At 42.4% G+C, this 14,165-nt stretch overlaps 2 protein-coding genes across 11 annotated transcripts in view; one reads left to right on the top strand and one right to left on the bottom strand.

The window, feature by feature from the left end:
- Positions 1–5,151, top strand: part of ESCO1 (establishment of sister chromatid cohesion N-acetyltransferase 1) — a 33,045-nt gene extending 27,894 nt beyond the window's left edge. The window contains exons 10-12 of the mRNA XM_083869852.1: positions 575–718; positions 1,572–1,759; positions 4,191–5,151. Of these exons, the coding sequence (XP_083725978.1) occupies positions 575–718; positions 1,572–1,759; positions 4,191–4,338 (480 nt within the window). The 3' untranslated portion in view covers positions 4,339–5,151. The remainder of the gene's footprint in view (positions 1–574; positions 719–1,571; positions 1,760–4,190) is intronic.
- A 2,213-nt stretch (positions 5,152–7,364) lies between these two features.
- The window catches only part of GREB1L (GREB1 like retinoic acid receptor coactivator), a 129,510-nt gene continuing 122,709 nt past the window's right edge, over positions 7,365–14,165 (bottom strand). For all 10 annotated transcript variants that reach the window (XM_083856799.1, XM_083856797.1, XM_083856800.1 and 7 more), the window contains 4 exons: positions 13,163–13,304; positions 11,862–12,062; positions 9,984–10,122; positions 7,365–8,454 (listed from right to left, as the gene is read on the bottom strand). In XM_083856799.1, coding sequence (XP_083712925.1) covers positions 8,291–8,454; positions 9,984–10,122; positions 11,862–12,062; positions 13,163–13,304 — 646 coding nt within the window. In that variant the 3' untranslated portion in view covers positions 7,365–8,290. The remainder of the gene's footprint in view (positions 8,455–9,983; positions 10,123–11,861; positions 12,063–13,162; positions 13,305–14,165) is intronic.

Raw genomic sequence — 14,165 nt, 5'->3', positions numbered from 1 at the left:
ATGCTGGAGTTTATCTGTTTCTTTTTAACTTGCTAATACTAAACAAAAAATTTGTTTTAGTTTCAATTGCTCTTTGAAAACCCAATGAGAGAGTAGAAAGCTGAAGGAAAGAGACAACAGTTACTCCTTTAAAACAAATGCCTGTATTTGCTACCTGTCTTTGCACTGTGCCTGCTGTCATCTGCTCAAAACCCTTAATTGATCGGTTCTTTCAAAAATAGCAAAACATCTTAAACTGCTGTAACTTTTTTTTTGTAGGTCTAATTTACTTCTAAAATATTAGAGCTCACAGTTTGATTGTCTTCATTCTATTAGCCTTTGACTAATGAAGTTTGGACTTAATGCAAGCTGACTGAGGGGTCTCTACTCTTCCTATTTCCCGATTGGTACTATTTAAAGAACATGTATGCAGATGATGTGTTGCAGGTTACTTAGGTTGATCCTTAACTTCTGGAATAGCTTTCAGTATTCTAGATACCCTAATACATTTCTGAAAATCTGTGATTTAATGTAAATTTATAAAAACATGCATTTAGACATGTTTCTTACACAGCATTTAAAATTATTTTGACAGGTTGAAGAAATCAGAGAAATGGTAGACAATGACTTGGGATTTCAGCAAACTCCTCTCATGTGCTACTCTAGAACTAAAACTCTTCTTTTTATTTCTAATGACAAGAAGGTCATTGGCTGCTTAATTGCAGAACATATTCAGTGGGTAAGTGATTAAATTGAAGAGAGATAATCTGTGTCAGTGCTTAATAACTGTTTTTCGCAGCAAATTAGTATTCTGTGTGTGCCCGTTCCACAGAGGAACAGGGTGGTTGGGCCATTCTGAAATGTAGTTACTCAGTTTTGTGTGGTTGACACTGAGCAGAGACACATGGATGGTGTCATACTTGGCTCAGGCAGACCTCATAATCTAAAAACTTGCTGCAGCTGAGGGGTGGAACTTTTCTTCTTCTGCTGTTACACAGCTCTGGCTCTGTGCTCTTGCTTATCAACAAGCAAGTTCAACTCCCTACCCAGCAGAAATCCAACATGGATGAAAGAGTGGATGATGCTCTGTATGATTGAGTTGGATCACCACAGGGTCAAACAGCTCCACAGGAAATAAAAGCAGAGGTCAGAACTGCACTGGAAGGCATGACAAGAAATCATTGCAGTACTAATCACTGATGTCACATAATCTGTCTGTTCATTCCAAACTGTAGCGTTTTCTACTGTCTGATACTTGGGAGTATCAGACAACAGGCAAAACAATCCTAGCCGAAGCCAGAGAAATTGACGGAAACACTTTAATACAGATGGTAATAAGAATTGGATTATCTGTTGCTGTTATTTTAAGTGAGATAAACTTTAGAGGGCTTTTTGGTTATTTAATCTTTTATCATCTGCTTAATTTTCTAAACTGTTAGGAGAAATTAAATGAAACACGAAAATACAGTCTTTTTGGTAAGGCATTTTAGCAGCCAGGTATGTTTAACTGAAATAAATGAAACATTAATTATTTTCTTCAGTCATTAGTGATGCTTTTATAAAGTGATGAATATTTTTTCCATCATCTGCAGGGCTACAGAGTTATAGAAGAGAAGGTTCCAGAAGTCAGTTCAGAAAATGAGAAAGTTATATTTGAGAGACAGAAGGCGTGGTGCTGCTCAACTTCCCCAGAACCTGCCATCTGCGGGATCAGTCGGATCTGGGTGTTCAGCATGATGCGCCGGAAGAAGATCGCTTCTCGGATGATTGAGTGTCTCAGGTAAGACACAACCATCCCTCAGCCACACGTGGTTTAGACACAACTCAGTCCAAGACATTGATTGCTTTTTCTCAAGCTTGTATTTCCAAGCTGCTGGTGGTACTGGGGATACGGATTTGAGCACAGCTGGCAGTTCCAATATTAGGTGGAGTTCAGTAACTAGCATCACTACTCTACAATAGTTCGACTTTCACAGAAATCTTTTGAGTGCAATTGTAATGAGTCAACCTGACAGACTCCCAGGAAATTCCTCCACAGTAATTATGAGTAAAAGACACAGGATTGCCTTTGGTCAAAGTGTGAGATTCCCCATGGGCTGGGACCCAACCATTGGCTGATTGTCCATTCCTTAGAGGTACAGAGAAGGAAGCAACAGAGACCCAGTGCATAAAACCATTGCTGCTGGCTTCCAGCTGTTGTTTTGGTTTTATATATACTCAGGTTCCTTAGGGATATTTTGAGCCTTATGGATATTTTCAATTTCCATGGAGCTTTAGTAGCTAGTGGTGAGTGTATTCCAGCTGAATGCTAACTGCTACATCCATAAAAAGGACTCAAACATCTGTGCTATTGTCTAGATAAATGTTAAAAATGTTGAATCTCCAAACCTTAGGTTTCTTTCCAAGAAGTTTAAATGTCAGTTCTGAGTAATGGCAAGAACTGCTCAAATCTAAGGACTGCTGGGCTATTAGGTTTGTGCTTCCCTTATCTTCCTGGAGTTTCTAGAACAGGTATTGCTGCTGCCTCTGCCACTCTTCACCCTCTTGGGTATTTGGAGAGCTCAGCAAAGCTGCTCTGCCCTGCACAATTAATCTTGCCCGCTTGGTGGAGCAAGTAATGATCAGGTCATGTTTTGGCTGACCTATTGACAGCAAATCCGTATTCAGATAAGCATACTAATTAACTTCATGATTTGCTTATGTTTTTGGCAGATTTTTAATCGTGTGTTCTGTAGCATCCTAGGAACTGTTTTTAAAGGAAAGATTTCTCTGCCAAAGTGATGCTGGAGTTACTTCCTCAACTACAGCCCTAAAGGATCTTTAGAATCAATTTTGGCTGTTTGTTACAGCTAGTGAGGCCTCAGTTTTCCACTTAACTGTGCACTGCACCTCCGCTTTGCTGTGCTCTGGTGCTTGTTTGGCCTTCCAGTAGCTCATTGCTGTGTTCACTAAGAAGTTTTGCATTACTCTTGTGCTCCATTAGTTTCTAGAAAGGTCTGATGAGCTCTAGAGCTGGTGTCGATGAGGGAGCCCGGGAAGTTGTAGAAGGCAAAGGAAAGGTGTGAAACTTCACGTTGAGATGGTAGTAAGCAGTTAGATCTGCTCAGATGCCAGTGAAACTTCAATCTAAACATTTTCCATAGCAGAAGTTACTTGGAATGGAATGATTTTGGAAACCAGCTAGATCCTGACTTCAGAATGTTGAAGGCATCATAACAGACTGAGGTCCATTTTGAGACTGTCTGCCCCAATTCACTTAGGCTTTCACAGTATACCTTGGAGTCACAGAAATCCAGTCAGTCTTAAGAACCTTGCAAAATCATCTTCCTGAACACATGAAAGAGAAGAGATTAAAGCTGGTAATAATTAAAAAGGATTTTGTTCCCATTATCTTTTCCTCAATATTTAATGGCGATGTCCATATGAGTGAATCTCATGCTTGCTCTTCAAGTACATTTATGATTATTTTATAGAAACTAAAAAAAAAAAGGTTTGAGGGGATTTTTTTTTCTGTTTCTAAGGATAAATGTTACCTCCTCCTTCCTCCAGTCAGGTTCTTAATAAAGCCTGAATTCAGTTTTCTAAAATTGTTCACATAGCCAGCCAGAGAAGTAGAATGGTATCCCTTGATTCCCACTCTTCCTTCAAGTAAGACTAAAACATCCAGGAAATAAATACTCTTCATGAACAAGTTAAGCAAATTGATTCTTTTCTTTCTGTATAGTTTATTACTGAATGTGTATTTAAGAGTTGTGCCTTGACATTGATCTCTTGAGGCCCCTCCATAAGCACTCCGACTTGTTTTGTAGCTTGTTTTCATTCCTGATGATTGCAGTCACAGCCCTAGCAGTCTCTTTTCTATTAAAAAACAGTTGGGATGTATTCAAACTTTTTATTTTTAACTGTGAATTTGAAGTCTTGATGCAATTGTTCTGTGCAAACTTCCCTTCTAAAACACCAGACCCTTATAAAACCCCTCCCATAGCAAGTGATCCTTGCTCTTTGGAAGGAGGAGATAAATCCCATGAATAGAGCCATCTCCTCCTAACAGAACTTCTTCCTTCTGAATGTCTGTGCCATTATTACTACTATTAGTAATAATTATTACTGTACCATAATTAATGGTTTGTGGCCTAACAGCATTTTTTTTTCATTATTCCCTGAGGGTAATTATCTTTTTTTCCTTTTTCCTTCTCCCCTCTTTTAAACAGGAGCAACTTCATATATGGCTCATACTTAAGCAAGGAGGAAATCGCTTTCTCTGACCCCACTCCTGATGGAAAGCTCTTTGCAACACAGTACTGTGGCACTGGCCAGTTCCTGGTATACAACTTCCTCAATGGACAGCACCAGACTTAACTGCTCTGCAGGAATTCCATTTTTATTGGAGACTTCTGTCAAACTGCATAGAGTAGGTGCAGCCCTTCAGCAGAAGCCAGGGCCATTTTTATTACAGTGAACTCAGGACTGGTAACAACCAAACGGTTGTACTATTTTATTAAAATTGTAAACAATGCAGTAATAGGCTAACTTTGTTTTTTTAAAAGAAAGATATTTTATTAACTTTTACAAAAGTTTGATTGTATTTTATCTAGTTAGTCATGTTTACATGCAGCAGAAAATTGTTCATAGTGGACTGTAAACTAATGCAAAGACTCTAGTCTGGCTGACGAGTACATGCTGAAGTTCCTACTGAGGTGATATACCAGTGCTTCCCAGTGCTGGAGCGCTGGGCTCCTGCCCCAGCTCCCACTGCCAGCACTTGCCTGACACAGTTCCAAGCTGTGCCCAGTGGCCTCGAGGCAGGAGGTGTTACAGTGCAGTCACTGTGGGCACCAGCCCTCACAGGCTGTGCGGGGCCTTCTGGGTGCCCCTGGGCCTGCTCCATGTCAGGGCTGCTCCCTGGCAGCAGCACCTGAGTCTTCTTGTGGCCTCTGTCCCCTTCTCCCCCAGATTAGTTTTGGAGTAAAAGGTGGAATGAAAAGCCCAAGGACTGGTGTACTTGTCATTCTTCAAGTATTGTACTGAGTATATACCTTTGTTAGTGGACTTCACTTTGATACTTGTCACTCCTTCATAAATCTCTCCTCTTTCAAAGGGTTTGTATGTTGAAAAACTGCTGTGGCCTTTCTTGATCTGTACATAATGTAGATACGTTAAAAATAAAATACTTGATAGCTTTTTTAAAGTTACTCTGGATAGTACTAAGTGTGAATTAATCTTTAGTGTATTTCATACTTTCTTGGTGGGAAGAAAACATGCTGAAGATCGATGCCACCAGCAGCTCTGGATCAAGACTATCCTGATACAATGTTTATAGTAAGGTGAGCAGGCATACTTTCAGTCTTGAGTAACAGTTTAAAACCTTAATGGAATGTGGGAAAGATTAGTTCAGGTTAAAGGTAGGCTTTGTTTCAATTTTGGAACCTGTGTGCAGTCATGTTGTACTTATTTATGGTGTGCTGTCCTTAGCCTTGGTCTAGAGCTAAAGCAAAGACCTTGCAGCACATCCCAAACAATACTCAAGAGTACTTAAACCTGGAGTAGCAGAAACGGTGGTGAATTCTGGGCTGCGGAGGCTGTTTGGTTCCAAGCTGCCAGGTGTAACTTTCCAGGGGATTGTGAGCAGCCTGTAAAGAGCTTTGTCAGAAAAGTGGTGCTAGTGCTCAGGACCTCTAGAATGATCCTCTGTGGGGGCTCAGAAAGCAAGAGCAGGACCCATTGAGAGAGAGGCAGTCTGAAATGGTAACTTAATATATTCAAATTTAATGAAAGCACATTATAAACATACCATAGCCACAACTTCAGACAGTTTCAGTTCATAAACGATAACATGAGGTAGACTGACTAGTGAAGCTAAATTCACCAAGTTTTTGGTTAAGAAAACTTTACACTAGGAAAGCAATGTTTTTAACCCTCTTCCAAAAGTCACAAAAAGCAATTACATAAGTTAAGCAAAAAGCATCTGCATATGATTCTTTAAATCTTAGTTTACATTCAGTTTTAACCTGTGAATAGACAAGAACATCTACAGGTAAAATATAACGCTGGCCGATTTTCATACATTCATAAGAATGGCCTTAATGGCAAGGCTTAAAACCGAAATGGAATAGTAATCATGTGCCTGCCTACCACGGCTCTCCTTGCCAGGAATTCACAGGCAGCCAATTTAAAGTGTTCCCTGGGCCAGGCCTGTGCTGTTGGGGCTGGTGTAGTGCACTCTGGCCAGAGCGTTACCAAAACTCTTTGCTTCCATAGGGGGCAGCACTAAGGAAATGGGTTTACTATTAGCTGGTAAAGGTAGGCAAATACACTGATTTTCTAAAAGCACTCTCAGCCTTCAGGATGATTTCACTCTGCTCCACCAGTGGGCTAACTCCTCCTCGTAGTCTCAGCACCTGGAATTTTAAGAACTTAGTGCAAACATCAAATACACGAACAAAAAGGAAACCATTTTTGAACATGTAATACCTGACACTTCTCTACACTGTGCTAAGACTGGGGGCTGGCCTTAAGCCCTCTGGCAAAACCAGAGCTACTGGAATACATTCAGGTGTGCAGCAAATGCTTCAAGAATCATCTTTTATATTCCTACGTCTTCCCAGGGTTAAAATAGGTAAGGCAGGTTGCATCTGAAGGAAAACAAAACATAAATTTGCTGAAACGGGTTGTTCATGTGAAATTTGCTAAATTTACAGCATCAGAAATAATGCTACATCAACACAGACATATGCAAACCATTTTCCTTTGGCCTCTGTCAAATATATTATGTTTATTCATCTGTAAACATCTCTTCACAAGATAAAAAAGTTGCTAATTAACACTATGCCTTAAAAAAACGCAGCTTCGGCAGCTCCTTCTGCAATGGCTGCAGGTCAGGTATAAAGATGCATTAATTTCATTGCTTTTTGGGGAGTAAATTCTTATTCCTGAATAGCCTTTAAGAACACTCTGCATTTTTCTTATTGATAATGGGCGTCACAATTTGCAGAAAGATCATTGTTGGGGGTGTGTGTGTGTGTGAACCTCAGTGAGGCAATACCTGCTAAGCGTGGGGGGAACAGAGCACTGCTACATTCACCCCTGACAGCCAAATGCAGGCACCGAGTTAATTCCAGAACACCTTCACAAGGATCAGTATTGCGGCTGGAAATGGACCCATGTGCCACTGCTGCAGAGCCAGTATTTACAGAGGTACATGGATGGTGGTGGCAGGTGATGTGTTCACACATCTTTGCTTTTGGAGAGTCCCTCCTGAGCACTCCCAGCTCCCTGGGATTTCTCCCCTGCTCCCCTCTGGAGCTACTGTAGATTACTTAGTTTCTCTTGGGTCCAGCTCAGGCACTGTTACTCTCTTGCACAGTTCTTGTGTTGCTTCACCTCAGAGCTGATCTCGGCTCTGCAGCCAGCTGGAGTTGAGTGTAAAGGAAATGGAGAGTGAGTTGCAGACAGTCCACGACAAAGGCACCGGACAGACAGGAGGATGCTTTTCCATACACAAAGGAGGATGGACCGCAAGTTTCCAGAGCTCTGAGGAGAGTGAGAGACTGAGGGTGATTCGCTGGGAAGTTTCTCTGGCCTCTAACTGAAGAGAGAGCAGCTCTGAGAAGCCTTTTGCTTCGGGCCCTGGAGCTGAGGAGGTGCTGTCTACTGGGGCAAAATACCATTGCTAAGGGTGCCCAGTGCCTGCCATGCGTTCGCCCATTTGTTCAGGTTTAAGTAGTAAACTTTGAACACCTTTGGAAATTTTGCCAAAGACAGTTTCAATACGTACACAATTAAAAGTTTTAAACTAACACTGCACAGAGAACAAGACTATTCCTTGTAATACAAATATCTACTTTATATTGTAGTTTCAAACCCCTGAGTATTCCTGTACCACAGCACAGAGCTGAAGAGACACGGTGGGCTCTCCTCCACCTATCTTCGATAAATTCCACATGCTAGGGTGCGTTTCATGTAACACATTCAAGCTTACAGCTGCAAGAGGAGAGCGGCTTCTTCCCCTAACTCAGCTGAATATAAAAAGGATTCTTCTTTGACAAAACAACATCCTCTTCCCAGATCCTACAGCTTGGATGATTAGTGTCGGTGGTTGTGAATGATGTGAAAATAACTGGAATCCAGGATCCTCTAAATCATAACTGATGTGGTAATTTTATCCCAAAGAATAAAGCTACTTCAGAATGCAGGGAATCCTTTAGAGCAGTCTAGATAAATATTGGTTGCACTTTGCTCCACAGTGATTGTACTTTTTAAAAAAAAAAAAAAAAAGTTTTTTTTTTCTTTGTCAGTGATGTCTCAGCGAAGCTTATATGTGGCGTCCCGTAAGGAAATAGAGTGGTTCATCATCACTGCTGTTTGCAGTTTGAAACTCATCCCGAAGTCGGAACTGCCACTCATCCTCCAACTCCAACCGGACTATGGTCTGCCGTAGCGAGCTTCTGTCTTGACAGATGACACACAGGGTGGCACCTTCAATTGAAAAGCCTGTTAGATTCTCAGGGTACAATAACAACTCATTTCCTTCACTGATTGTCCTAAAATATTTTAAAGAAATCTCTGCTGCTAGGGAGGAAAAAAGTAGTATTAGAAGGGTCTATCACCAACTGTCCAGTCCAGGCTCAGATCAGCCCTTTGAGCCCCAGGACAGAAATGAATGTGTCCATATGCACAGACACAGAGAAGCAAGCATGGGGTGTGGGGCGTGCTCTGGATCACAGGATGTCACTGCCTGACAGTCAGGCAGTGTTAATATGGAGCAGAGAGAACATTAACTGGATCTTTAAATTACTACTGCTAATTACACCCAAATAATAAAGCCAACTTTTTTGTTTATTTCATGGGACATTTGGGTTTGTAGGTGGTCAATGAAATTCTAAGCCAAACCAGTCCCACAGCTGACTTAAGAAAATCCACTGACTTCCTTAATATGAGAGCTGCCCTTGGTAAAGCACTCTAAGAGTCCGTAATTTCTTCTGTGGCTTAACAAATTTACAAACTTCATTCCACCTGGTGTAACACATGGTCATTTAATAAGCAAGAGAACTGGACACCTTCAGTACTTTTTCTGTTCTGTGCTCCAGCCCATGCACCTGGCACATGGAAGTTTTGGTCCAGATCCCTGCTCTGCTTGACTGAAGCTGAGGAAGGCCCTTCCTATCAGGCATCCACTTCCTGTTTTTTGGGAAGAAGCCATCCCTTGCCCAAGGAACAACAAATTGCCCTCTCTGCTGCATCAGCTCTGGGGACCTGGTGATGGGCAGCACCATTGTGCAGCTTCTTTGTGCCTTCCCCCTCTGTCCCTGCCCTGCGGGGCCCAAGAGGGCACAGGAGCAACTTCAAAATGTGGTTCTTGGAACTGGCTGAGGCTCCTCCTCCCTATGGTCCCCCTGCACATGCACCATCCTCAGTCAGCACGAGAGGGAGATGGCTCAGCTGTGCCACCACAACTGCACCAGAGCTCTGCAACACACTTCAGCATTACTGAATTCCTCTGGCAATTTGCTATTTGACAGCATGAAGACAAAAAGAAAGATTTTTATGAGGTTTATCAAGTTCTTGTGGGGCAGACCAAATTATCCTCCAGCTAAGAGCTGTCCTTATTTACAGAACTGAAGATTTATTTGCCATTATAAACTGATTGCCAGAGCAGAATTTCCAGTCCTCATCAGTAACATTTATGCTCACAACTCTCAAGTTGCTGACTGCACAATTCACTGCTTGATTTCTGCAATCCTTGCTGATGTCACTTCAAAATAACTTAATTAATGTCATTTATCAACGCTTACCTAGGGTTCAATTATCTGCCAACAGGAACAGAAGTTTGATACACCCCTCAAAACCCACTCCATCTATTTCCTTTGAAAACAGTGCCAAAACAAACTGTGAAAATAATGGGCCTGTTTAATCCAGCTGTTTATTCCTCTGCCTTTCCCTTTTCCTCCATGCTATTATGAGTTGGTGGGAGGCACCCAGGATGCCCAGCAGAGAAGTGAGGTTACCTTTGAGAAACCTGAACCGCTTGAGGAGGTCTGCGCCGACAAAGGAGTCACAGAGATAGAGAAGGAGTCCACTGAAGAAAACCCCTTCACAGTTGACATTGACTGAGTGTGGGCGAGAGCTGATGTAGCATATGGCCACCTGGAACACAAGGGGGAAAGAAATGCTTTCTGTCTCAGAAATGTCTAAGGATGACTTTCATGGAATGGAACACAACTTAGGGATAACAGGCAAGTCAGTTGGTGCTCTGATAAAAATCCAATCCAGCAAGACTGCAGCACTGAGCAAACTTTCCCAAAGAAGTAGCACATGGAACAAACCGCTAGATTCAGATTTGGTTACCGAGTCTGCAACACATTATTTCAGGGCTCTATGTAATTCAGGTTGATTTTTTCCCCTCTTTGGATTACCTACTTATAATGACTGTATAGATTACATAGGTTACTCTAATAAGGATACATTTGTCAAACAAAGTAAGCAATTCTGTAAGTAGAGGAAATGCTTGTGCTTGTGATTCCCAGCACTCTCGTGTCTCAGTGCTGTGATGGCTGTTATATATCAAAGGGTGTCTCCTCTATCTTACCACTGACCTCCATAAAATTTGTCTGAACTACACCCTTGTTAGACATTGACCCTTCTGCAGACCCAGTTCAAACTGACCACTGGGCTCAAAAATTCTATTCTCTCCACCTACAGACTTCTAGAGCATATTTTCAAAAATCTAATTTCCTTGAAACCCAGGTTCTTTAAAATAAGCATCAAAGGATGAATACCAGGTTTTGTCAAGAATGGCATCACTTTCAGGCTTTTGTCTTGTATGAAATATTATTTCAGACAGACACGCCCAATTCCCTTGCAAATCATGGAATTGTTTAGGCTACACTCACCGAGATCTCACTGTTAAAATGGATCAGTGAGATCCAAGATCACTGACTCTGACTGTTAACCCAGCACTACCAAGTTCACCTCTAAACCATGTTGCCAAGTGCCACATCTACACATCTTTTAGTTACCTCCTGGAATGGTGACCCCACCACTATTCTGCACAGCCTGTTCCAGTGCTTGACAAACCTTTCCATGGAGAAATTTTTCCCCATATCCAATCTAAACCTCCCTTGGCACAGCTTGAGGTTGTTTCCCCTTGTCCCATCATTAGTTACCTGGCAGAAGAGGCTGACTCCCACCTGGCTACAGCCTCCTTTCAGGTGGTTGTAGAGAGTGGTAAGTCTCTCCTGAGCCTCCTTTTCTCCAGGCTAAACAACCCCAGCACTCTCAGCTGCTTCTCATCAGACTTGTGTGCCAGATCCTTTACCAGCTCCATTGCCCTTCACTGGACACACTCCAGCACCTCAATGTCCTTCCTGAATTCAGGGCCCCAAACTGAATACAGGATTTGAGGTGTGGCCTCTCCAGTGCCGAGTACAAGGGAATGATCCCCTCCCTAGTCCTGCTGGCCTCACTATTGCTGATCCAAGCCAGGATGCCAATGGCTTTCTTGGTCACATGGGCACACCCTGGCTCGTGTTCAGCTGAGTGTCAACCAACACCCCCCAGGTCCTTTTCCTTTGTGCAGCTTCCCAGCCACTTCCCCAAGCCTGTAGCACTGCATGGAGTTGATGGACCCAAGTGCAGGACCTGGCACAGTCCAGCAGTCACATTAATCCATCACAGGCCTCTGGTCTCTACCCACACCAGTCAGCTGAAGACTTCACCACCAGCTCCACCAGTGGATTGGTCCTTTACTTCCAGCAGCAGAATCCGTTTGGGACCAAAGTCTTCAAATACCCTTGATGCTGAAGAAGGGCATTTCAATACAACAAAGATATTGAAGTAAAGGTTTGCATTTCCTTGTCCTCATCATCCCTGCAAATCTTTTTTACCTCAAGCCCGATGTTCAGGTAGCAGTCAATGGCCAATACTGGGTTCTTGAAGTTATGAATGGCCTTGGGGAAGAGTTTGTAGGTTGCATGTTGAAGGAATTTCTCCAGGAGGAACTGAGATGGGGCTGCCAACAGTGTGTGCTCGCTGTCAGGGGCACAGACGTACTGAAGAGGCATTATTGGTGCCACGCTGTCTGAGACCTGCAGGGAAACCAAGGGGAGCTCTTTTTAACCCACCTACTCCGTGTATTTACTCTGCAGGAGTTCCTCTAACTGGGGAAGGGATTGCCATGACAGAGCAGGAAGAGAGAACAGGAACAAAAGGATCAAAATTTCCCATTCGATTTTCACATAGCACCAGAGCACAGAAATAATTTAACTGCTTGCTCTGTGCTTGCTACATACTTCTGTGGGTATCTGCTTGCCTAAAGAAGAGACATAAAACAGGCAGTTCAAACTGTCACAGTGGCCTTTATCCTGCCTTACTCCTGGGCATTATAGGAAATTACATACTCCTTGTGTGGAGTCATCCATAAAAAGTGCTTTATATGGAGTTTTCTCATAGGCCAGTCCATCACTACAGATTCCACTGCAACCACAAGAAAAGGAAAACCAGAAAACGATCTTCAAAAATACTCAAACCCAGAGTTTAGTCAGTTAAGTTGTGAAGTATGGCAAGTGGTATTTTTAAAAGGGAGAGGGTGTGGGATGTGTTCAAAACCACCAGGAACACAAACAGTAAGATTCCTAGATTAAAGACAATCCTTTGAAATACATCTCCATTTAAAGCTGGCATAGGTGTAACATACTCTGTATAAAATATTTGGTATTTTTGATTTCCTGAGGGTATTTCAAAAGATTGGAGTTTTCAGAGGCTTTCCTCAGCCCTCTTCTTGTTAGGAAGTGCAAGGACTGAAAGTCACCACAAATCAGCAAACACCAGAAACTTGTGGCTGTGCTAACATTTTTAAAACTGAATCTGGTACAACTTGCTTGCCTGCTTTGGATCAGAGTCTGCAAATTCTTCCTCTGTCAGAGATACCACTGAAAAGCTAGATCAAACTCTTCCCAATCTCAGTCCATCTTCTAATAGATTAGAAGGATTTTTAGTAATTTATAAACAGCAAAATGTTTCCTGTTTTCTATTTTTGATGTGGTAACCCTACCATGGATTAAGCCATGTATGTCAGAGGTCAAATAAGCATGAAATAAATCTAAAGAACTAGAGAATTCATTATTTCTAGGGAAAACTGGTCCTGATTTTACCCCTTAAGTACAATAGAGCATACTTCCAGACTTACCATGATTTTTGGCTTAACAACAAAGTCCTTTTGTCCTCCAACCTGAATATGTTTCTTCATGACACTGAAGTTGTTGAAGCGGCAGATGAGGAGGCCACTGCTGTTGGTCCTCAGGTTAAAATCCACATCTTCACAGAAGTACCTGGACATTAAACACAAGATCACTAAACCAGCTATGTGGCTGCTTTGCACGAGCATTCACACACTCCCTGCTGAAATGCACCAGTATGGGCTCAGGAGAGATTTTTGGAGACCATCTGATATAGCAACACTACAAATTTTCTGCAGAGCTCTGAAGATTCTTTGCTTCAATGTCCTTCTGGTCGAGGAAAGCAGCTGCTGGTCATTCTAAACCCAAACTAGTCTTCACTTTTCAGTGTGCCTGTGTGCTTCTTCCCCACACCAGATCTGGCTTGTGCTCTCATGCTCATCACATACTGGCATCAATCATTTCCTCTCCACCCTTTACTTATTTTTTTTTAGAATTCTTTTTATGTTTTGGCATTTTGTATTATATATTTTGGACTTGACAAAAGCTCTGCAGTGACCAACCTCCACTTCTGAACAAGCCAGTTCCATATGACATATTTCTCCATAAACTGGAATGAGAGGGAAAGCACGGCTTTAACAAATACTTGGCTGTGGGAGAAAAAGCTGGTGGGAAGTAGCCTTAGTCCTCCACTACTCATGATGTCATTGTTCACTTCTACAGGCTGACTCCCACCTCATGATTCAACCTGACACAGGATGTGGAATCAAGAGCTCCTTAAATCACACCAGTTTGCACTGACAGGCTGCAATTCCTTGCTGAAACACACAGGACCCCTGAAAACAGCAGCAAGAGCCCAAGGTGAGAAGCCCCACGGCCATTTATGGGCAGCAGAGACAGGGTATATTTGGAACTCACTTGTCTGAGGAGAGGAAGAATTGGGTATTTCTTCAGTCTGGGATGAGAGCTAGCAGTAAAGGCCCATGGTATGAGTGCTTTATTGCAAATGCTTTA

Source organism: Zosterops lateralis, assembly GCF_965231275.1.
Source record: "Zosterops lateralis genome assembly, chromosome: 1".
Lineage (NCBI taxonomy): Eukaryota > Metazoa > Chordata > Aves > Passeriformes > Zosteropidae > Zosterops > Zosterops lateralis.
The sequence above is the reverse complement of the archived record's forward strand: the minus strand, read 5'-3'. Positions and strand labels throughout refer to the sequence as shown.